The sequence below is a fragment of the Mirounga angustirostris genome, unplaced genomic scaffold, assembly GCF_029215605.1.
Source record: "Mirounga angustirostris isolate CCGP_5_RB_7025 unplaced genomic scaffold, mMirAng1.0.hap1 SCAF_10, whole genome shotgun sequence".
NCBI classification, from domain to species: Eukaryota; Metazoa; Chordata; class Mammalia; order Carnivora; family Phocidae; genus Mirounga; species Mirounga angustirostris.
This window is the reverse complement of record NW_026991718.1, coordinates 65,176,339-65,201,789: the sequence shown is the minus strand read 5'-3', so window position 1 is coordinate 65,201,789 and position 25,451 is coordinate 65,176,339. Positions and strand designations below refer to the sequence as shown.

General features: G+C 43.4%; 1 protein-coding gene across 1 annotated transcript in view; it reads left to right on the top strand.

The window, feature by feature from the left end:
• EML6 (EMAP like 6) overlaps positions 1–25,451 on the top strand; it is a 266,233-nt gene that overhangs the window by 203,217 nt on the left and 37,565 nt on the right. Inside the window, exons 23-28 of the mRNA XM_045886192.3 lie at positions 2,099–2,251; positions 2,413–2,544; positions 9,622–9,710; positions 13,366–13,542; positions 20,718–20,919; positions 21,039–21,165. Coding sequence (XP_045742148.2) covers positions 2,099–2,251; positions 2,413–2,544; positions 9,622–9,710; positions 13,366–13,542; positions 20,718–20,919; positions 21,039–21,165 — 880 coding nt within the window. The remainder of the gene's footprint in view (positions 1–2,098; positions 2,252–2,412; positions 2,545–9,621; positions 9,711–13,365; positions 13,543–20,717; positions 20,920–21,038; positions 21,166–25,451) is intronic.

Here is a 25,451-nt window from a genome sequence, read left to right as displayed (position 1 = left end):
GAACCCAGAAGTGAGAACTTTGTGAGAGGACAGGCCGGACAGGAGCTAGGCCCCTCAGCCCAGGGCTGCCGCCAGTTCACAGTGACCCTGCAGGGGAGGCAGCTAGGGGGGTACAGAGCCCAAACTCCCTGTTCCCCCTTCCTCCTTTGCGCCCTCCCTCGAGTCTCCTTTTCATGCTCCCCCTGGGCCAAACGCAGCCAAAAGCCAGAGGGCCAGGGAGACCACTGACGCGATCTTTGCAGGCCAGCAGAAGGCACAGGGAGGGGTGGAGAGCAGATGTGGAGCAACAAATGAAAGATGTCTGACACAAACAAAGTTGTGTGGAGGCTCAGGAGAAGGCCTGCTGCCAGGGACAACTTCAGCAAGGAGGAAACCCGAGAGCTGAGGCTCAAAGCATTTGTGGAAGTTCTTGGGGAAGGATGAGATTGGGGTCTTGCCCTAAAATATTTATATGGGGTAGTTTTACAAGTAGAGAGACGTGGAGAATATATTGCAAGGGAATAAAATGAAAAAAGATGTCAACACAATAGTAACCATGATGGTGGCTGATCCTGTTGAGTTGGTGACTCCTAGCAGTTTGCATTTGATCTTCATGGGAACCTGAGTAGTAAGGCCATTATTCTTACCACGTACAGATTAGGAGACTGCAGCACAGAGAACTTCGGTTGTTTGCCTGAAATTGCACTGAACTCCCACCCAGAGAGAGTGGCTTCAGAGAACACGCCTGCGGCTACTGCCAAAAGCTGTTTTTCTCTGCCATCTTGCCTTTCTTTACAGTGGACTTGTGGGCCTTAGTCAGTGGGGGAGCCAAGATTCAAACCCAGGTCTGACTCTGAAGCCCATGCTTCTCACCACTGCAAGACTGAATCATTTGACCACTAATTTATCCTGGGAAAATGATACACTAAGACCTCCTTGTGAGTAACTTCAACATCAGACAGTGGACTTTATTCACTGGGTTAAAAATTAGTTCAAAAGAACAATTATCAACATATCTTAGATGGGATGACCGTTCAATCCAGTTTATAGCAGTTTTCCTGGTGTAATTATTACTAGCTCTCCCTTTCACTCTGAGAAGTGTCCTGGTTTGTATAATAACGTGTATGGTTAACCTCATCTTGATGACTCTCCTCAAGGGCAGGCTTGTCTTTTGTTCTCTCAGCCCTGGCACCATGTGTGACTCACAGTACATAAATAACTTGTTGCTACCTGAGTGCATGAATGAAGATAGAATTTAGATAAGGCAGTTTGCCGTTACTGGTACATAGCTTTCAGTATACCATGAACCGTGACGGAGGGGAGTGTGTGGAAGCTGAGTTTGGAGTGCCTTAGCACAAAGCTGTATGACCGTCCCATCCCTGGGGCCATGCTTACCAAAGTCTTGACAATAAGAAGGGGGGGCGGGATATTATTAAACAGGATTCCTATTAAACACCCCCACACACAGAGTCCACACTCATTCAGAAATACCTCTCTGTGACCCTGCAAAGCAGGAGAAAACATTGCTCACGTGGCACTGGCAGCTCGTACTGTTTAGAGACACCTTTTGAAAGAGTATTGTCCACGACAGAAGAGGCAGGATAAAATCTTTCACCTCTAGAATTATGCTTAGGACCCATGGATCAAAGTCTTGGAGTGACTCTAAGATCAACAAGGTCTCTAAAGCAAGTTTTATGTGTAAGGCACGATATCCAAAAAAATGGTTTCTAGAAACTGAATTCCAGAATTCCCATTCTTAAGTATCATCTCTCTTCTTGGAAGCAAAGGTACTGGTTTTATTAATCCTTCACTCCTTTCCCCCACTCACTCCTGGGGTCTTTTGAAAATCCCATGTACTCAGGTTTTAAGAAATGAATGGATAAACCTTAAAGAAATAGAAAAGGTTTTGTTTCATGGGGTTTTGTTGTTAGTTGTTTTAGCGTTCTGATCATTGCCCTTGAGTTTGAAGAGAGGATACGTTCTAAATTACAAAGTTTTAGTTCTCACAAATAATGTTAAAGACCCAGTCACATGTCTATGCGTAATGCACGTATGCAAATGTCCATCTCTTCATTGAGTTTGTTTGATAACAGAATCATCTTCGTGGATTCTTTTGTAGGGGGAAGATGCTGTGCCTTCTCCCCTGATGGGAAAGCCTTAGCAGTTGGCTTGAATGATGGGAGTTTCCTGGTCGTAAATGCTGACACTGTTGAAGACATGGTCTCCTTCCATCACAGAAAAGAAATGATCTCTGATATTAAATTTTCAAAAGGTGAAGATTACAGCAGAAACTTTCTAGAATATGTCAGGACAAAAATTTATAAGAATAGACTATTTAAATACTTCCTTGACCTTTCCCCATTTTGAAATAAGCTCCTGGAAGTAAATTCCTGTATAAAACGTTTGGGTGTTAACTGCACATTTTCTTTACAGATACAGGAAAATACCTTGCTGTGGCCTCCCATGATAACTTTGTGGATATTTACAACGTCCTTACAAGCAAACGCGTTGGCATCTGTAAAGGGGCTTCTAGTTATATTACACATATTGACTGGGACTCAAGAGGTAAAGTATGTTGAGGCTTCTAAGATATAATTTTTGTTTTAAAAAAGTCAATATCCATTCATGTATTGTTTCCAGAGAGAAGAACAGTTGAGTTTTGGAGAAAAACAGAGTGGGGAACCCACAACCAATATAAATGACTGTAACTTTACACCCCAGGGGCACCTACTATTAACATTTTGAGTATTTTTTCTGTGTTATTACTACTACTACAGTTACTGTTATTAATTCAAGCCTTTGAGTTTTAAGATCGTTAAAGATACGCGATGCCTTCCGTTACCGTAGCAAGCCACTCCTTCACCTTTGGGCTCTGCAAGCTGTGTCGTTGCCTTGCGTCTCTCCCTTCCCGTTTTCCCTTTTCCTATCAGTGCTCCACCTCCCGGAGAACTGCCCAAGAAGTCTCCAGCAATTTTCACCTGCCGGCAGAGGTAGAGAGCTCTATTCAGCTCACCTGAAATATCACCCTACTCTCCAAAACTCCCAGCCGCTCCCCCACCTCCTCTAAGTCACACCCATAACAAATCTAGTTTCGACCATGTGCGAAGTTTTAAGCCAGAAAATGTGAATGATTCAGAAGTAAGACACAGTTCCTGTAGTTCTCCACCAGAGTTCATAAGTTAGTGAGGGAGACGTACTTGCACTTGAAGTACAGGCCCCCCCAGTAAGGCACTGGAATGAGAAACGGTGAGTCACAGGGCAGTGGCGTGCAGGGCCTCTGAATGGGCCGTGTCAGCATTAAGGACCCAGGGTGGAGCAGCATTATTACAGTGTGGGTCACTTTTTTTTTTTTACTTTTTTTTTTTATTATGATACGTTAATCACCATACATTACATCATTAGTTTTTGACGTAGTGTTCCATGATGGGTCACTTTTAAGTCTCATCCCAGAGACTTGGCTGATGTTAGAGTTTGGGGTAGGCATCTAGGAATGGGCGGGGTCCCAGCTGCCAAAGAAGTTTTAGTTGAGTGTGATAGAAAAGCACCAAGCCCAGGGGTGTCTTTGAGGAAAGAGCTCATAGGGGAATCCACGGAGCCTCATGGAAGCAACGTCCTTTGAGATGGATCTTGAAAGATGAACAGAAGTTCACCAGATGGTGAAGTCTAGGACGAGCGTTCCAGACTCAGAAGGAATATGGCATGTCAAGACAGGAGATGCAAAGAACAGGGGGAGGTTAAGAAATAGTGATGTTGAGTGGCTGAGGGCAATAAGGGAGGGGGCTGTGGAGAGACAGACCAGGACAGGCTGCAAAGGAACATTTATATCATGCGCCAGGGAGCTGAGCGCTGAACTTTATCCTGGAGGTATCAGGTAACTCTAAGGAACTTAGGATGGGGCATTCCCTGCTGCCTTGGGAGGACGAGTAAGCCTGGAGTTGGAAAGCAACTAAAATCAGCCAGGAGAGAGAGGGGCTGAGGGCCTCAACCTGCAAGAGATGATTTCAGAGTTGCCAGAATACTTTATTTCAAGTATTGCTTGAAGTACTGGCCATAGACAGACGGATCCTTCTGCTAGGCAGGTATTCATTTGTAACCATACCTGCTGCCCTGGGATTTGGACTTTATTTGAGCCTTACAACCCATAGGCGTTTTATACAGGGCACTAGATGGACGGAAACATGCCGTGGATTGTAAAGTGCAAGTTCCAGCAAGGGCAGAGGGAGATCACATAAGTCCCTCTCACTTTCACATCAGAGCCCTGCCAGACACAGTGTCAAGGGCCTAGGCTGGCCTTGGTGACCAGGCAGTACACTGATGGCCTGAGAATCCTCTAGGGACCAGTGAGGCTGAGGAGGTAGAGGGAGACAGTTGCTTCTCAGCGCCTCCCCACCCCCATGCATGTTCTCTGCCTTATTGTTAAAAAAAAAAAAAAAAAAAAAAGGAGTGACTTCCCCCTTGGTATCTTCTTGCTAACGTCCCTATTTATGCCATCATGGGAGCAGAGTTTAGAACACTCAGGGCCAGCCTTATGCATACACAGAGTAGAGTACGGATCGTTTTGTTGGGGATCCAACACCCACACAGTATGTGGCACAGCGTGTGAAATCCCACCATTACAGTGACCATTGATGGGGGGCGCTACACTCAGTTATTATTTACGTGAGAAAATGGGACATAGGAAGAATAAATTTCAATTGGGAAGATTTCTTTTACATTAGTTTTAATTGTGGTAGATACACATAAAATTTACCATCTTAACCATTTTTAAACGTACAGTTCAGTGGCATTAGCTGCATCCACATTGCTGTGTGCCCTTCACCATCGCCCATCTGCACAAACTGTCTTGTAAACCATCAATAACTCCCCTTCGCCCCTTCTCCCAGCCCCTGATAACCACCATTCTGTGTCTCCATGAATTTGACTACTCTAGGTAACTCATGTAATTGGAATCAGACAGTATTTGGGTTTTTTTAAAAAAGATTTATTCATTCATTTTAGAGAGAGTGAGAGAACATGAGCGAGGGGAGGGGCAGGAGGAAAGGGAGAGAGAGAATCTCCAGCAGACTCCCCGTTGAGCACAGAGCCCGATGTGGGGCTCAATTTCAAGACCCTGAGATCACTACCCAAGTTGAAATTAACCAACTGAACCACCCAGGCGCCCCCATAATTTGTTTTTTGTAACTCATTTATTTCACCTAACATAATGTCAAGATTAATCCATATTGTAGCGTGGGTCAGAATTTCCTTCCTTTTTAAAGCTGAACAATACTCCACTGTATGTATAGACCACATTTTGTTTATCTAGTCATCCATCAGTGGACACCTGGGTTGCTTCCACCTTTTAGTTATTGTGAATAATGCTCCTATGAACATGGGTGTACTAGACCCTGCTTTTAATTCTTGGGGGGTATAGACCCAGAAGGGGAATTGCTGAATCATATGGTGATTGTATTTTTAATTTTTTTTAAGAACCACCATACCATTTTCCATAGTGACTACACCACTTTACATTCTTACCAGCAGAGCACAGCGTTCCAATTTCTCTACATCCTCACCAAAACTTGTTATTTCTGGGGTTTGGGGAGGTCTTTTTTATAGTCACTATCCTTATAGGTATGAAATGGTATCTGACTGTGGTTTTTACTTGCATTTTTGGTATTATTTTTTAATTCTGCAAATGTATGGCACCTGGGTGTCTCAGTCAGTCTGCCTTTGACTCCGGTCCTGATCCCGAAGTTCTGGGATCGAGCCCCGCATTGGGGCTCCCCTGCTCAGCAGGGAGCCTGCTTCTCCCTCTCCCTCTGCCATTACCCCTGCTCATGCTCTCTCTTTCTTTCTCAAATAAACAAATAAAATCTTTAAAAAAAAGTTAATTCTGCAAATGTGTAGGCCCTGTATCACTTAACTATGCTAGGGATATAAAGAGGAGTAAGTCCTAGATGGAAAGAGCAAGATCTTGGCCAGGACCAGTGGGTCGCAATCATGCAGGTGTCCAGGTGACGGCCTATATAGATGGCCCTCTGTGTGGAGCCATCACTTTGCAGGGAGAGAGGCACACCTCACTATTTCCATAATTCTGCCCTAAGCCAGCCTCTATGGTCCATCGGAGCTCAGGGTGATGGAAAAGGCCCTGGGAGTAAGGAGGCTGAGTCTTTGAAAAGCCTCCTCATCTCTTGTCCTAAGTGGCCCCTTGGGTCAGGTGACAGCATCAGACCAAATATTTTCTATGGACAGAGAGGAGAATAGAATACTTCTGATTTTCAGGGGGGCGTTATGCCATCCGGAGAATAAGAGCAAGTATGCCCATGGATCTTCCCTGGTTTAACTCCACTGTGATGGCCGTGAGACATGTGTCGCATTGGTATGCTTGTGCTCCTGATATCCCAGTTCCCAAAGTGTCTGACCTCAGGAATGTGCCATACTGTCTCAAGACCAACCTAGCTTTTCACGGCAGGGCCTCGAGGGTCTGGCAGGGGTAGAGAGCAGAATTCAGGAGCAGGGATCTGTTTCATTCCTTTGATCTTGTCAAAAATAGTGAATACATTTGCCAGAGCCAGCTGGCTCGTCAGGGGTGGGGGATGGCGCAGTCACCAGCCGAGGCAGCCTTTCGTGTCCATGGCAACCACGGGTCCTAAGAAACCAAAAAGCGCATCAGGCTGTTGCAGGAGTATCAGCTACCCCTGAATGAAAGCTCCTGTACAGAATGCTTGAGAAAGAAAAAAAAAATGTGGGGAGAGAGAAAATAAGGGAAGAACATTTTCTAGCTGATATTAGTTCATTTCTAGAAATATCAGTACTGTAAGATTTTTACCAGTCAACACTTTGGGCCGTAATAGAATGCTCTTTGCCATTTTCATTGCAAATGGTCTGATATATTTGGTACATTTAGTATGAATTTTGGAACTGTTCTAACCTGTGAATTATATAGCAACTGGGATGATGGGTGTGAATCATTTTGTGGATTCTATAGCTCTATACACCTGCGGGGATTGTGGTTTCCTATACCTGCTTAGTAATGAGGACATCTGGACTTTCCAGTTCTCTTCCTACTTGTGAGTAGACATTTCTAGTGAATAAAAATTTGGGGATTCTGAAAGAATAGGGTTACTCCTACTAAGGGGCAATTATATGTGGATTATACAGATTTTTTGCTCTTTGCTTCTGTTCTCAGAATATTTCGGTGCTTGTATGACAGAGAAGAAGGCAGCAGAAAAAAAGAGTGGTGACCTAAATATTTTCTCTATGCTTAAAAAAAAAAAGTAATAACCTCGGTAAAGAATAGGGTGGGGGCAGGGGGAGGAATCACACCCATAATTTCACTTTCCTAACAAAGAATTGTTGCAATTTTTTAAAATTCCTTCGTATCCTTGGTTGCAAGGAACTCAAACCCACTCAGCTTAAAATTTTTTAAATGATAATGAAGAATGAGCTTATTGGGAAGATACAAGGATAGCTCATAGAATCCAAGAGCAGGAAGCACATCTCCTGAGGAACTGTCTTTAGGAACGAACCAGAAAACCAAGCAGGCACTTCTCCCCTCTTCTCTCCTCTCCTGCTCCGAGGCAGCTCAGTTCAGTGTCCACTGCTGTCCTTGGTCTGGTGTCTGTTTTTGGCCCCTCTCTCTGCACAGGCAGCTTCCCTTAATTCATTTGCACTTGGTCCACTCAGTCACCCCAAAATGCCACTCTCACTTCCAAAGCCCACATCTTATCCCAGCTAGGCACCCACTGATTGGGTCTCCTAGATTCTGAGTTCCAAGGAAAGAGAATTTGAGTGCCCACTCCCATCTCTGGCCCGGCCCGTCCTGGGTCATTGTCCTCCAGAGGACAAACACGACCACAGGGGTCCAGCCCAAGATGGGGGGCAGTTCTCAGGGAAGGGGCACGAACTAGGTTGGTACCCCACGGGCATTATGGTGCTGGAGAGCACTTCCGGTGCTTGTCTCTTGTGTTTAGATTTTCTAATAATCTTGCAGTCATAAAGTGCTTCACTGAACTATGCTAATAATTTTAGGGTGTTCTTTAGGTAAAATATTATCTCTGAAACTACTGTGTAAAGTGAATTGTTGGGATTATCTGGGAATTATAATTCTTTGAATTCTCTTAGTATCTCATGGCCAGAAGTCATCTAAAATTAGCCACTGAATCAAAGGCTGTTTTCATTGAATCCTTTAATCCCTTTTCCAGGTCATTTGTTATTTGCACTTCCTCTTGAGAATCCTAAAAAATACTTTGTAGGTCTATTTAGTCATTGGAAAAATATTGATTATTCATTTTCTTATAATACTAAATAGCCAAAACTAATTTAACTGCCTTTTTTTTTTCTTGTTTGTGTATGTTCAGCCATAAATTCAGGGAAATGTGCCCCTTTCTAAGGAAATGTTTTCGGATTCACTTGCTCCTCACAGCCAAGGTCCCTCATCACCATATTTATTATAACCCAGCAAATTAGAAATAGTTAAGGTTTTCAGTTACAAAATTAGAGAGACTTATTTTTAATCAATCACTGAGAAATAGACCTGCATCTTCAGAAAGTTAGCCAAACCAGCCTGCAGACCCAGGTGGTACCCACCTGAGCATTAAAGAGCATGATAGAAGACACAAAGTTCTTTTTTGATATTACTTTTGCAGGAAGGACATTTCAAGACCACTAGATGTACAGAGTTGTGAGGGAAAAGCGGGGGAGGAAATAGTATGATGTAAATATGCACAGAATTATTTACAGATGAAATATTAGGCCATCTGAGGTTTGCTTCGGAATAATGTGGTGAGGGCCTGAGTGGAGGCTCATGGAATGGGGTTAGGCCATGTGCTAATAACTGTTAGAGCTGAACATTGACTGGGCACATAGGGGTTCTTCGTACTCTTCTTACTTCTATGTGTGTTTGAAATGTCCTGTGATTTTTAAAATGCTGAAAAAATATCAGAGTCTGTATCTTTTCAGTCATTTAAATTTCAAGGCATAAAGAATTAGTGAGGTGTTAGGAGGAGAATCAGGGTATCTAATCTTCTTCAACATTAATCAAAATGAATCCAAGATTTTAATTTTACATCAGACCAAAAGACCATTTTTGTTCAACACTTTGTTTTGGGAAAATCTTGGATTTCTTTACAAATTTTCAAGTAAGATGGGGGGGGGGCATTTATAGGTTGTTCTACACATCCTTATCTTCCAGTTTCTAAACTTCAAAGGACAAATTTAGAATTTAGGCCTGGATAAATGTGGATGCTTGCCACAAGGTTTTCACTTCTGATGCCATAGTTCTTGCCAAAGCCGTTTCCTTTTACTACACGCTTGTGCAACCCGGCAAATGAGCAAAAAATCCCGGTTTTTGTCAAGCTTTTGAAAAATATGTACTTCCTTTGCAACAGAGTAAAACACAGCAGGCTTGATGCTAGGAGGGATGTGCAAGGCCACATTAAAAGGGATGAGGTCCACATTAACAACCTCCTGGTGGCTTCGGGGCCTGCACCATGCCATGCAATCGCCTTTACATGCACTTCTGGAGAATTTACCATTTATTTGCTCAATTTATGAGAATGATTCAAATGAATCAGAATAGTTGCAACCGTGCTTATCTCTTTACAATAGAAAGATAAATGCAGATGTGAATTGTCTTTCTGCTTCGTTCTCTCATACCAGGAAAATTACTGCAGGTTAATTCGGGTGCCAAAGAACAGCTCTTTTTTGAAGCTCCAAGAGGCAAACGGCATATAATAAGACCTTCAGAGGTAATAGTCCTACACAGAGCTTTTTAAAAAGTGTTTTGTGAAGATGTAATATGTGCATTTTAAGTAAAAACCTGTCACTTATTATCCACCAGTATGGGTTATATTCAGTGTACCTTTAAGCTTGCTCGCGTCTTAAATCTGACTGCTTCATCGGGTTCCCTACGTTCTGAGGACCTATGGATTCCCGGGGCTGCTGATGTGGCATCATGCATTCGTGCAGGCGGCCTTCAGCTCCATTTCCCTCTGCTGGAAGACACCGACTAAGCTAACAGCTTGGATGCCACATAGTACTTCTTCCATTGGACACACCCTGTCCTTTTGCGCACAGCTTTCTGTGAACATAAATTGCTGAAACATGCTTTCTCACTCTTTACTATTTATTATAGTAATACCTTCTGCAACAACAGTGAGAGAAATTACTTTTCAAAACAAAACCTATCTACAACCTGACCATCCATTTGTATCAAACTGTTTCCCTTCTCCCTGTTTTCCTAATGTCCTTGGCCACTTAACGTCATTTTTTAATTGTTGAAATCAAAGCCTATATACAATTTTTGAATCCATGACCTAATGCCATCCTAAAGCCTCGGCTGCTCTTGTGGGCAAGTGGCTCTCTCAGGGTCTGTGCTAACGCGGATGGCCAGAAGGTAATTGCCTGATAGAGCACTAAGGACCTCTGCTTAGCCCCAGGAGGCAATTTATTTGCTATGTAACATTTGAAGAAAGAAAAGGAAATCTTGCTTCTTTAGAGGGAAAGGGGTCAGAGGATACACAGCTGAGGGACAGGCATCTGCCTCTCTCTGACTGCAGTTTGCCGGTAATAGAAACTATCCCATGGTTGCAAAGTGCCCCCAGGGACCCTGGGACATGGGCCCATTCATGATGTTTTCGTGGTTTCTAAAAGAAGTACAAAGGCATTACATAAGAAACAGAAGTTGTTATAGATGATGACATCGTATTCATGGAAATTGTTTACTGATCAATTGCTCTCACTCCCAGATCCCAATTTATTTCTCTCTGATCAGTTGCTGTTTTAACTTTTTAAAAGAAATTTCTGTAGCCTTGAGAAAGAGATATTTTAACTTATGTCATTTGTTCACTGGATACTTGGTGAATGTGCCGGGCCCTTCATGTGCCTGTATTTTTGTCTGCAGAAGTGCCTTGTGTGATGGTTGTCAGTCTCCTTTTACAGAGAGGGAGATGAAAGCTCCAGGAGGGTAAGAACCATGGAGCTGTGGTCCCAGTCTTGAGGGGTCCATGTGTGACTCGGCAGCTAGACCACGGGGCCTCTTGGATTTCTCCTGTGTAGTTAAGCATCATTTTACACCACTGCATCTGTATTTTCCCTTCATGTTCTGGTGCCCCAAAATAGGTATACTGAAATAAAATCCAGTCTAACCAAGTGGTAGAGGGGGAGTGATGCCAACTTGGGACCGAGGAGCACTTACTATGTATAAGAAGAGTAGGCACAAGAGGGAAGTTCGTGTTACGAGGCTTCTTGCAATGCCAGGCTCGGGCTGTGAAGAGCTCACTTGTCACTCTGCGGTACACGGTTGGTATCCCAGAGGCTGCTGTCTGGTGCCGCTGTCTGGGGAGGCCATGAAGCTGATGTTTCCATGCCTGGGCCTCCCTGGGCTTGCCACCTCAGGGCACCAGAGAGGCAGCTCAGCATTTCCTTTACCAGCATTGTCAGGCCCTTCATCTGCATATGAAGGATTTGGGAAATCCTCTTTCCACAAAAGATTTAAAAAAAAAAACAAACCAGCCACAGTGAAACTAATGCAAAGCTTGCTGAGCAAATTGTGAAGTACGGCAAATATTAAAATATCTATTTAAATCCTCCTGCTGCAGCCTGGTGCAGTTAAAGCCGCACTAAACTAGGAGGCCAGCTCTCTCGAACTCGCTTCCCCTCTGCTCCTAAGCCGGCTGTGCTGGACGTGGCTCGCCTCTGTGGGCTTCAGTTCCTTCCCCTGGAAAATCATGATGGTAATGACACATCTGCCCGAGGTGAGGTGCTGTGGAAAAGACCCTTTGAGGACCCTTCTTCCATCTAAGTTCCAGGATTTTTTAACAAGTTTACCTCCTTGGGGTTTTGCGAGTTACAGGGGGTCACTCTTAATGTTCCATTTTAAATGCATTTTCCATAGCTTCCAACAAATGAGATATTTGCTTGGGGACCACAGTGCCCAGCTCTGGCCAAGGGTGAGCTGCTGGGGTGACCACAGGGTGAGCCCTAGATACCGAGGTCAGGGAAAGTGGCACAAAGGGCGCTGGCCCTGGGGATGGACAGGAGGGTCTCAGAAATGGAATCTAGAATCTGGAAGGGAGTCGGTGACCAGAAAGCCTGCTTGTAGAACCAGCAGGAATGGTTCCCTTCTCTTCCTGCGAAGGCCAGTTTAAGCCACCTCAGGTCACCTCAGTCCGCAGTCCTGCCTAAGGCACCCGAATCACTAGCGCCAGCACAGCTTTTGGTTCCAGTTCTGCATGGGTCCAGAAGGGACACAGAACGTGAAATGAGGAGAAATTTAAGTAACTAAAACACATTCAACACCTCCCCACGTTGTGACTAAAACCCTAGCTCCATCTTTATCTTGCCGTTTCTCTGTAATGCTAAGGGATAATAGATCAAATCCCCCAGGAAAGTCTAATACACAGTGTGGTTACTGTTGTTTATTTTAAAAAGGAAAGCCTAGATTATATCAGGATTGGACCTATACAAATTTTAAGTCTTCTGTCCATGAATTTCAGACAAAATAGTTTTAAAGGATAAAATACATATTCATGGCAATGCAATATGAACAGTCCTTCAGATTTTTAAGATAGTCTCTGTGCTAGCTGCAGAATCTTAGTACTCACTCCTTCTAGAAAGCAGCCCTTCAAAACAAAAGTTGTATCTGTGACTTTTTAAAATAGTTTGTTAACTGATCAGCCCGAGTGATCAATGTAGCTCAGTGGTCCTCACTTGGCAGCAATTTTGCCCCCTCCCCCAGGGACATTTGCCAATGTCTGAGGACAACTTGGGGAGGGGGACTACTGGCATCCGGGGGTAGAAGACAGGGATGCTGCTAAAATACTACTGTGCACAGGACAGCCCCTGACAACAGAGAATCATCCGGCCTAAAATGTTAATAGTGCTGAGACTGAGAAACCCTGATCCAGCTTATGGATTCAACGATGGTAAATATCTAGGAAAGAACTAAAAAACTTTCTTACTCTCTGGTTTCCACAATTCTGAAATGTTGATTCTATCTGTAGAAAAATATATGGCTATCTGACTGTAGTGTTTATTAAGATAATGCAGATGCCACTCAGAAAATGCAGCTTAGAACTTCCGCACCTCAGATCACAACACAAATGCCTGATGTTGGTGAAGTCATCAGTTAGAACGACTCCACTTCGTATTGTTTCTTTTAAAAGAAAAACAGATGATACGGCATAAGGAAGGCAGTCAGTGGTATTGTAATAGGGCTGGATGGTAACAGATGGGAGCTACACTCATGCTGAGCAGAACTCAATGGACGCATAGACTTGTCCAGTCACCGTGCTGTACACTGGGAACTAATGTAACGTTGCACACCAGCTGTGACCGTGCTTCCATTAAAAGAGATCTCTAGGTTGTGCAAAAGTATGTTAACTTTCTTTCCTTATTTTTAAGATCGAGAAAATCGAGTGGGACACATGGACGTGCGTCCTGGGGCCCACCTGCGAGGGCATCTGGCCCGCGCATAGTGACGTGACTGAGGTCAATGCGGCCAGTCTTACCAAAGACTGTTCCCTCCTAGCAACTGGAGATGATTTTGGCTTTGTTAAGCTTTTCTCCTATCCCGTCAAGGTAATACTGCATGTTTATTATATATACTTGCTCAGTCTCATTAATAACTTAAAATCTATGTATTGTATCTAAGTGGATTTTTAAATATTGAAGGCATAAGCAGTCAGTAATGTCATCAGCAGCCCTCTTGTTATGAATGCTATCTAAACACCTCATGACTTATTTACTATAGAAGCCTGATTCTCATGGTATCGAATTCTTCCTTGAAAGGCCTTCAATGGCCATTAAATCCAACATCTCACCAACTGCAAAGGAGGAATTTCTTTACAATGTCTTGGACCAGTGTCTTTCCAACACGTACTAGCATACTTCCAGAGAGGAGGGATTTACTACCTCACAAAGCAGCCCAATTCATTATTAAAAAGTTCAGTTGTCAAAATGTTCTGCTCTATACAGAGCAGAAATTTCTTCTCTTTAGCCAAAGTTCTGCCTTCTGAACCATCACCAAATAACTGCGGTCCTCTAACGGTCTTCGTGTGGAGGAAGATAGTATTTGACTCCCTGAAATCTCATTTTCTCCTGCCTAAATGTGTCCGGTTCTTCAGCCATTTCCCACAGGACGTGGTTTCCAGCTGCCCCTGCCTCTGAGCACACGCCATGTTATCAGTTCCATTCCAGACTCTTTCAGCTGAAATGGAATTCACCACTTCAGATGTTGACCAGCTCAGGCTCAGTGGGACTCTTACCTTCTTCTTTTGATTTTGTATTTGGTTTAAATCAAACTAAAATGGCACCAACTCTATGGGCTGACACACTATGCAACTGAATCATAGATTTCATTCTAAAAAAAAAAAAATGTTTAGGTTATCCCTCATATGTACACAATTGATTTTCTAAAATTTGAGTACAGAACTTTATATTTGTACCCAAATGAGATTTATCTTACTACACCTTGTTGTTCTAACCTGTCAACATCTTTTAAATACCTTTTCAAAATACTTACTTTCCTTTCCAGCCTCATGTTATCTTCTCATTTCACAAGTGGAAGTTTTCAGTCATGGGGAGAAAAAAAAAAAAGGCTAGAACAACCAAGTGGCAGGAGCCCCATTCATTTTGATATTCTGTTTATTATTGTACACATTGAGTTCGAGTTCCTCAGTCAATCATAGACGTTTACATTTACCTGACTATGCTATCACCGACCTCACATTTCTATCTCTAGTCCAATGACACATCATTAATGACTTGGAAAATATCTTGCTACAAGCCACATGGCCTATGTCTCTGATATCCTTAATCTCTCCTTCTAATAAACCAGTCAGTAAAAGATGCAGTTCACAGTGAACCCCTATCGCTGCTTAGTAATCATTACTTCCTTTTCCAAGTGTTTATTGACCTTTTGTGTAATAATTCACCTTAGAATTTCCCAGGGATTACATCAACTCATGAATCAATATTTGCCAGAGTCTACATGTTTTCCCTTTTGAATACAGGAACCTTTTTATGTTGGATGCCACCTTTCCTGGTTTCTAAACTTCCCAGCTGTTACTGACCTGACTTCTGTGGTCACATTGGAAGGACCTGTACTCAGGCACACAGCTCTCTTTTGCCCTTTCTAGTTTGAAGAGCATTCTCTTTATAGAGGAGATAAGTAAATCTGCTTTCTGTTGCTATTAAATCATCTCATCTAAGAAGTGTTCCTGACTTTGGGCTGTTTTTTTTCTAGCCCTAAATATATCTTTATATTCCTTTTCACTTGTCTTGGGTTTTGACTTCATTCCTGGAAGTATATTAAAGTTGTCTGTGCAAGACTTTTGTATTCATCCCCAGTTATCTACTCCTCTGTCATGTGTACACTTAATACACTTAATCACACCTGTTCCCTTGGCAGCAACGTGCGTTTCTTTAGATGCCTTCCTCTTTGATTCTACATTTGTTAAATCCTGTCAGATTATTATTTTTGTAGTTTTTTTGTAAGATACACTTCTGATGTATGTCCCATGTTCCCTTCATCATCCATCCCAAATTCCAAAGCCACCTGGTAGCCTTCCCCCAATGATTCATGACTTCACCACCACCTACCAGTCCCCGCCTTCCTATTTGATCAGAGTTCAGTACTTTGTAGCACTTTTCCTTCCTACTTCTACATTTTTTGAAATGAGTTTGCTCACGGGACAAGTAAAAAGTTAGTGATACCCTGGTTTTAGTAGACAGGTTGGGGCAGATCTTTAGATAGCTGAAATCCCCACGGTACCACCGCATCATGTTCCTGAGCTAGATTCATTGTTGTTCCTGGGAATTCATCATCCACATCCCCATTCTGCCCACATGGGCTGCCTATAGCAGAAATTTCAAGCTGTGTTTCTCCAACTCCCAGAGTTCCAAGGAGGTTCAAGGACAACCCCAAGCAACAAGATAGGGGCCAACTGAAGGGGTTCTGGGGCCCCACCCCTGCTTTCGCCAGAGTCGCTCTCTGTTTTGTATCTTATGCATTGAGTTTCTGTGTAAGATTTTCTTCCAATATTTTGTTATAAAAATGTTCAAGCATATAGATAAGGCAAAAGAATGATACAGTGAACCCCTGGAACCCCACCACCTAGAGTCTGTATATAAATCAAAGTAAGTTGTAGATATCAGGGTACTTACCCCTAAATGTTTCAACATGCCTGTCATTACCTATTGTTCAATATTTGCTTATGGTGTTTTTTAATTAAATTTACATATAGTTGAAATACACAAAAAATTTTTTTTAAAGGTTCTATTTATTTATTTGTCAGAGAGAACACAAGCAGGGGGAGCTGCAGGCAGAGGGAGAAGCAGGTTCCCCGCTGAGTGAGGAGCCCGATGTGGGACTTGATCCCAGGACCCTGGGATCATGACCTGAGTCAAAGGCAGACGCTTAACCAACTGAGCCACCCAGGCACCCCTTAAGGTGCCCCTTAAGGCCTTTTGATGAACACTGACAAATACATACACCTACATGATCCAAACACCTATCAAGATATCACTATTATCAGCCCTGAAGTTCCTTCAGGCTAACTTCTGAGTCAAGCCCTCCCCGCCCCCCCACTTCTATTCTCACATGAGAAGACTATTCCATTGTTTTTCACCATAGATAAGTTTTACCTGTTCCAAAACTTCATATAAATGGAATGATCAAGGGGCGCCTGGGTGGCTCAGTCGTTAAGCATCTGCCTTGGGCTCAGGTCATAATCTCAGGGTCCTGGGAAAGAGCTCCACATTGGGTTCCCTGCTCGGCGGGAAGCCTGCTTCTCCCTCTCCCACTCCCCCTGCTTGTGTTCCTGTTCTCGCTATCTCTGTCTCTGTCAAATAAATAAATAAAATCTTAAAAAAAAATAAAATAAATGGAATGATCAAGTAGGTACTGTTTTGTATCTGGCTTCTTTCATTCAGACAATGTTTCTGAGATTCCTCCTTGCTGTTCTGTGTAATAATAGTCTGTTCCTTTTTATAGCTGAATGGAATTCCATTGTATGGATAGAACAGAGTTTGTTTATCCACACAGCTATCAATGGGCACATGCTTTTCAAGTGTTTGGTTGAAATAAAGCTGCTATCAACATTTTTGGATGAATCTTTGTGGACGTGATTTCTCCCTCTTATGTAAATATATAGGAGTGGAATTTCTGGGTCATAGGGGGAAGTGCATGTTTAACTTTTTAAGAAACTGCCAGACCTTTTCCAAAGTGATTGTATCATTTTACATTCTCATAGAGAAGGTAAGAGAGTTCCAGTTGCCAACATTCAGTGTTGTCCAACTTGTACAATTTAGCTATCCCGGGAGCAGATAATGTGATCTCACTGTGTTTGTCATTTATGTTTCCCTGATGACTAATGATACTAAGCACTTCTTTGTTTCCTTATTGACCATTTGTGAAGTGTTTGTAGAAATCTTTTATCCACGATGTTAAGTTGGATTGTTTCTTTTTACTCTTGAGTTCTACTATGTAAGATCTGATTGAAGAAACAGTTTCATAATTTAAAAGCATTTGAAAACCCCTGGTCAGTATAAACTACTTTGATAGTATCACTTCTCTTCCTCTTTTCTGTCTTAATCTGGTTTTTCTGGCACACTTTCGCTCCTAAATATGTTGACCCAAGCTGATGAATATTTCTAGCTGTATAGTCATACTCCTCCAGTGCTCTGAGTCTGTGGGACAAAGTTCTCCATCTGTTAAGGACTGAATGTTTGCTTCCCCACCAAAATTCATATATTGAAGCCCTACCTTCCAATGTGACTGTATATACAGAGAGGGAATTTGCAGAAATAATTAAGGTTAAATGAGAGCATAAGGCTGGGGTTCTGATCCAGTAGGATTAGTGTTCTTGTAAGAAGAGACACCAAAGAGCTCACTCTCTCTCTCTCCATGCACACACACACTGAGGAAAGGCCATAAGCACACTTGCTGTGTTCTCATAGGTGGTGTGCCCAAGCCAGGAAGGGAGCTCTCACCAGGAACCATATCGGCTGATACCTTGATCTTAAACTTTCCAGCCTCTTCGCATAACTGTGAGAGATGAATTTCTTTTGTTTAAGCCCCCTCCCCCGGAGGTGGTATCTTGTTAGAACAGCCCTACCCCATTAAGACACCATCCCAACTGCAGTAATCTAGCATTGAGTTCCATGTCATTGGGTCTTAATGAGATCCCTTCACCACACAGCAATCTCTTTGCCCAAAGTCCAAGTTCCATTTGTTAGACTCTAATGTCAGGTCGTCTTCTTGACTCTTTTTCTTGTTCTCCTTTCCTAGGAGTGACTTGGCCTATCTTCCAGGCAGTTTTCTTTCAATGACTAATACGTGCTCTTATATATTCAGTTTTACAGTTTAAAATCTTCTTGATGAGGTATTAGTCCCGTTATTTCTAGCCTCCCTGGAATAAACTCTTCTTGCCCAGAGTCCATCCATTTTTCTAGTACCTTAAATCGTGTAGCAGAAACCCCAGCTCTCTCCTTGGATGCCATCTATATAGCTGGCCAACCGTTCCCTTAAGCCTCCATTCCCTTCCACTCTACCAGCGAGGCTAAAATACACCATGTCATTTATATTTCTAAAACCCACCCTTACGTTCTCGAGTCTCCTCCTCGGAAAACCAAAGGCTCTAGAGAATTGTTCTTCTGAGAGGAACTTTGTCCATTAAGTGTTACAGGCAGAGAAACTCTATGTGAAATGTTGTGAATCTGGGGAGAGGGTACATCGCTTTCATCAAACTCTCAGGAATTTCTCACCAAACAGCAGTTAACACCCAGTCCTGTGGGGACATATTCCAGATTCTCTGTTCTGTCATGACTCAGGGGAAGAGGCAAGTTGTGGTAGTGAGTCCTGATGAGTGATACACAAATGTGTGGTTTGACGTGGTGACCCAGAAGGACAGCTCATCGGACCAGCTCTGCCAGGTCTTCAGGAGGCTCCTTTCATAAGCCCTCAGGGAGCCACCAAACATTCCTGCTGGCCTGTTCCTCCTGGGGGAGCAGCTAGTTTCCTGGAAATGTCTAGTAACTGCGAATTCCCTTTATTGTTCCATGGAGCAGTGATCTTGCTTCATATTCTGAGAATCTTTAATCCCCCTCTGCTGCAAGAATCTCAGCTTTGTTAAATTGTTTTAGTGGCTCAGAACTTTTTCCTCTTTTTCCTCTGTCACTTTCTTTCCCTCTGCAACGTGATTATGATCACCTTAGAATATTTTTTCTCCTGAACCTTTCTTTTTGGATTTCTTCTTTCATCCTGTCTAGCAACCGTATATCCCATTATATAAGTAGGGGTATGGAGCAGCATTCCTCAGGCTCTTTTTCTTTGTCCACCTCAAGAAATAAGCTTGTATGTGTAGTAGATACAGTGGGTAGGTTCCTGCTTCCAACTGGGAGACCAGCAGGACACACGGCTGCAGCCACTATAGCTGGCCTCTTTGCTCCCATGACCTCACATAGAACTATGTGAATAGTGGTTTCCCTTGGAAATCCTTATTTTCAATGCTAGAAAATGTGCCTATTTTCTGGCAACTAGTGGCTCTGGAAGGCTTCCTGGAAATATGGCCTGCCTGTCTGCTTCCCTAATCTTTCTACACTCAGTATTCTGTTGAGGAGTGGGCATTTCCACTCCGCTGTCAGGTAGGGGTCTGCCCGATACAGAGAGATCTTGACTAAGAGTATTTCAGAGTCATACACTCTGCTGCACCTGTCTCCTGCCATGTGTCTGTGCTGGTTTCATGTTCCTTAGCATGCCAGTCCTAAAACCCTCTGGAAGCTTCTCCTGTTACTGAGACCAGTTTCCATCGGGGACACCGATGGCCCTCTCACAACCTCAGAAAAAGCGTGCAGCTTCCCACATCGGTCAGGGTATTCTCTGGTTGTTGCTGAGAGGATGGAAAAACTCTCCCTCTTTAAATGGCTCTCGCTGGAGCTGTTTTTGCCAGGCCATGGCTCATGAGCCAAAAATGGAAGCTGGTTTCTGGTGGCAGCTTCGGCTTCCACCACATGTCAGGACTGCCCAGTGTGAGCAGCTGACTCATATTCCACCCTCATCCTTCCCCACCTGGGATGAACGTTGTGTGGCCTGGGTGTGCAACTCTGAAGAGCTTTCCGTAATCACTCATAAGTTGGGCTCTTTTATTTGGTTATGCTTGTTGAAAAGGAGCTTACTTTGTTTTAAAACCAATTATTTGAGTGTTGCCAGTGAAAACTGTTTACAGTATCCGTGGCAGAAACTGCTGTGTTCATTTTAAATCTTACTTTAGGCCCCAGGATTATAAGCGGTCCCTTGCTCTTCTGTCCTAGCCTGGGCTGTGGTACAAAAGCCACTATGGGAGATGACTGTGAAGACACTTCTGAACTCAAATGTGAGCCAGACTAACCATCAGGAGTTTACACTAGAGACCCGTGGAGAATGTACATTTAATATTTGAGAGAAACAAATAAGCTTTGTACACTTCATTAGGCTCCCAGAAGTAGGGTCTGTAGTCTAACATTTCGTTCCTTCCTTCACAAACTACATACTGAGGACCCATGATGAGCCAGGTAATGTTTTAGGGAAAAAAGAGACTGAGTGCCTGCCCTCATGGAGCTTACACTCTAAAGAAACAGAGGGAAGTTGCTGCTTAGATCGACTGCTTAATTTGTATCCACTAGAAGCCACTCTGGAAAAGAACATGGGGGAAGTAGTCTGGAGACAGGAGTAATGAGACTCTAGATGGGGTGCTCACGGGTTTCTGGCTTTACAGGGCCAGCATGCAAGATTCAAGAAGTATGTGGGGCACAGCGCGCACGTCACCAATGTGAGGTGGCTGCACAGCGACTCTGTGCTGCTCACGGTTGGTGGTGCCGACACCGCCTTGATGATCTGGACGAGGGAGTTTGTGGGGACCCAAGAGAGCAAACTGGTGGATAGCGAGGAGTCGGACACAGACGCGGAAGAGGATGGAGGTGAGTGAGCCCCACCTGCCGCAAGCCAGCTGCCCTTCCCGCACATTCCCTCCCTTCCCCACATTCTCCCTTCCCACTGCCAACCAACTCCATGCCCCTGTTCCTTTCCATTGTTTGAGGCTATGACAGTGACGTTGCTAGAGAGAAGGCCATTGATTACACCACCAAGATCTATGCAGTGAGCATCAGGGAGATGGAAGGCACCAAACCACACCAGCAGCTGAAAGAAGTTTCGGTGGAAGAAAGGTATGGTGTCGCCAGGTTTGTTTGCATTTACTACATCTGATGACAAGAAACTGATTTCAACAAGAGTTCATTTTCTTTGCCTTCAGAGTTGCTACCTCAGCTAGTCTTTTGTGTATATGCACAGAGTCTTAACCTGCATACATGGGGAAAATCACCCGTGGCCCCTTGATATGTGGCAAAGGGTGGGTTACACTTTGCGGAAGTTGGTTGTGTAATATGACTTGAGTAGACGTGAGATCTGGTTGAACCAGGTTTCCCCTTGCCCAGAAAGGATGTCAGGATAGCCACACACTGTCTGGAATGTGATGGCTAACAGGAGACATGCTGATTAGAGAGGTAGGAGGGTGGGAGGGCTTCTAAGGTCCTGGAGGAGTATTTGTGGGTCATGAAAAATAATCCTCTGTTCTTACCAGAGTCTGTGCATTACACTGTATCACTTGGCATACCTTCTCTCATTGTGTCTTCACCTGCCCAAGATTGTTCAGGTGGGTTTGGTGAGTCCAGACCTAACCAATTTGTTTTTGCCACCTCGGGATCCTTATATAGAGAGTTTCAGATGTCATTTTAGGCCTTTCTGATGTGCTGTTATGAGTATTGATAAGGGCAATAGCCAAATACTTAGGCACTTTTAAGAAAAAAGCTCCCAGTTACTACAATTTCTTAATTTACCATATTCATACTAGGAAGGATAAATACTCACTAAAACTCTAACATCTGAAGAGAACTTAATGGATCACAAAAATGTTTTAAGAATTCTCTGTGGGTTCTTTATAATGACATGGGGTTCGGTGTTCACAAGTACCCTTGTCCCACTATAATTAATGAGATTCAAGTTGGTTTTTTGCATTCAGTGTGGCTTTCTGCCTAATAATAATTATTTCAAAAATTTGATCTATCACTTCTTAAAATTAGGTGGGAATGTAAATATAAAGAAATATTTCGCCCTCCTGCTTCAGTTCATTGCTAGATGTTAAAATAAGCTTGAAAAACAGTGGGGGTGCTATACACAAACAGATGGAATCTGCTGCAAAAATCCCTAATTCATCGCTGACATTTTTGTTAGATGTCACTGTGAAGATTCAGAGTTCTCTTTTGCTTAAAAAAAATTAGAGATTTTTCTGCAGTAGTCTATAAATTATGGTTTATCTTCTTGCAACATGGTTTTTCTAGAGGCCACGAAGAGAAAATAATTTTTAAGGGCCTACTACTTAGAATAAAGAAAGAAAAGAATCATATGTACATAAGTGCCTTAATAAATCTCACCCTTAAACAATCCACCCTTAGAAACATTTGGCCTAAATTAAACATTCTTTTGGGAGAAAAATTACTCAACCTTTCCAATGTCATATAACATTATGAAATGAGTTGACTTGGCTATTATTCCAAGGTTGTTTCTGGCTGATGTCTACAACCCAGTGCTTCATCATGTTGAGACTTAGGCCAGCCACTAAGATTTAGAAATCTAAGCAAATTCCCAATTCCAAACACTGCAGTTGGTTTCTAACCTAAACTGAGGCTCATCTGAACTTCCCCTTGTAGACAGCATCTGATCTACAGAAGAGAGAAGGGCGCACCAGACAAGGCAGGATGTTCAAAGACTTTGTGAAAAAGCAGGATGAGAGAAGGAAAGTGGGGTGGGGAGGACTTTTGCAATAAGCTAGGCAAATACCTCACCTGAGTCCTCACCTGGGATAAGAAACGGGCTCTGTGGGCTCCAGCATCCCAAGCAGAAGAGAGAGAGGCAGAGACAGAAATGCTGGGGACCTCAGACAAGAAGAGTCTAGGGTCAGGCAGCACCTGGCTTCTCCCTGCCAGTATTCAGGACTGTCAGCCCTGATACTCTTCCCTCTGGCCCTTCAAACCCTCCTGATTGGAGAGACAGAGGCTCTTCTTGACCTGCCCTTCGTTGTTCCCTCCCAGGCATACCTGTAGATACCTGGGTGCCTTTTCTAAACACCTGGACCAAGACATGCCCCCCAGTAAGACTAATGGGAGACAAACACTGGAGAATTACAAGAGGTGTGAGCTCGGAACAGCCTCTCACTCAATGCAAGGACTTGTTTTGCCTTTTACCAATGTTTCAGAAAATTCTACTTCCGGTTTACATCCTTTTCCACTTTAGAACAGTGAAATGAGCACAGGATCCATCATATTGATAATAGTGCCTTGCAGACAGCTGCACATTATGTACCAGTTAGTTTTTAAGCAACTGCATCTCTAATTCCTCACATTTCAGATAGTCCTAGATTGGTTCTAATTAGACTCAGTTACTTGATTTTAAAAGAGCTGCGAGGCTTCAGATTGTGCTTCTTTGTACAATTTCTAACACACCATGAGTTTTGATTCTTCAACAGTCACCTGATCTTTAGTTCCAATCTCTTGAGAAGTGGGAAATTGGAGAGAAATTTGTAATTGCTCTCAAAAGAATACTGAGTTACACCTACCAAATATGTAATCCCTTCCAAGTGTTTACCAAGTATCGTGGTCTCCCACTTCAGCTTTGCTCTAGCACGCTGGGATGCCTTGCCTCTTTCATCTAGCCACACCGGTCTAGCCAGTACCCAACCTTGGGTGAACTCTTGGGCAATCCTGTTGCTCACCTGCAGTGTGTGGCATGTGGCTGAGGAAAGTCAGGTCTGGGGAACCTGTGCCTTTCGACCTCATCTGCATATTTAGGGCTGCCCCATAGTGCTCTTCTTCATCCTCTGCTGACTTCAGTTCTGGTCTTAAAGCAACCTTTCCAAAGCCCTCCTGCCTCTCACGTTCCCACCTCCACCCTGACACACCCTCTTGCTTTCAACTTCTGGTGTCATTCCTACTTTGCCGTGTTTTCTCAATATTATGGCTGTTTCATCCACCTGCAAACTTAAAGTTATTACTTAATAAATACTTTAAATATCGGTTCTTTTTCAGAAAAGAAAAAAACAGGAGGGGAAGCATGGTTTTCAGAGCAATTTAAGATACAAAACGCCTACCATCATCACAGCACAAGAGAGAGTACCAAAATACTGTGTTCTCACTTCAGTAAAAACAGTTCTGAACTCATCAGGAGAAAAGCCCTGAAATTTGCTCAGCACCAGATTACTAGAGTTGCCTATAAAATTAAGAAGTTTCTTTCACCACTTTACCAAGTTCACACCAAGTTGATATGTCATTTTCTAATTTATAAGGTACGACTTTCAGTTTCAGGGAGGTCACCTAGCCCAAACTGGCCTAAGCGAAAGGAATCTATTGGCTGACAAATCTGAAAATCCAGGGATAGGGTGACTTCAGGTGTCCCATGATAGGGAAACTCAAATCTTGCTTTTCTCTCTCCATATCTCAGTTCTGCTTTCTCTCAGTTATTGCAATTCAAGTAGCAAAATGACTACAGTGCCTGGACCTTAGAGCCCAGCAGGAAAGAACTACCTCTGATTGACAAGTCCTTGCAAATGTTTTATGATGTATTATTGGCTCTGGTGGGTCACATGACCACCCTTGAACCAGTCACTGGTGATCTGTAAACTATGAGCCTTTTATTGACTGTTCAAGTAAGTAATTATATGCCACCCATAGACTAGTAGTGTAATCACCTCCACCAGAAGTGAAAGTCCAAGGTGATTAACAAAATTTGATTTTAAGCTTTATTTATTTATTTGACATGGGATGGGGGGAAGAGAGAGCAAGCACAAGCAGGGGGAGCGGCAGGTAGAGGGAGAAGCAGGCTCCCTGCTGAGAAAGGAGCCCGATGTGGGGCTCTATTGGAGGACCCTGGGATCACAACCCAAGCCGAAGGCCGCCACTTAACCAACTGAGCCGCCCAGGTGCCCCCAAAATTTGATTTCTGTATGAACCCAAAGCAGGACAGGTCTACTGCCCTCCGCCTTTTTTTTGGTCATATACACACTCTTAAAATGCTCCACTTTAAGCTCTCCCACATAAATGATTGGAAACACAGTTAGCCCCTCCCCAAAGAGTTTCAATCAGTTACTGTGTCCAGCCCCACATCCAGGATCTCAGGGAGCTATGAAGTCTTCTCATCCAGGTTCAGATAAAGTTCTTCATAGTCCTGTGACTGATGATAATGTTGACCACCCTAACATGCCAAATAGACAGTGGTAAAGAGAGGACAGAATGAGGATAGTTTTTTAAACTGCCACTTGGAAGGAGAGAGAGTGAGACACAATACGTACTGCTCTCTGGTCCACGTCCATATCATCCCCTGCTGGCTGGGACAGTCATAGACTCCTGCTCTTGCCACGTGCTTGTTTTGCACAACTAAATAGTAATACGAATGTTAGAAGAGG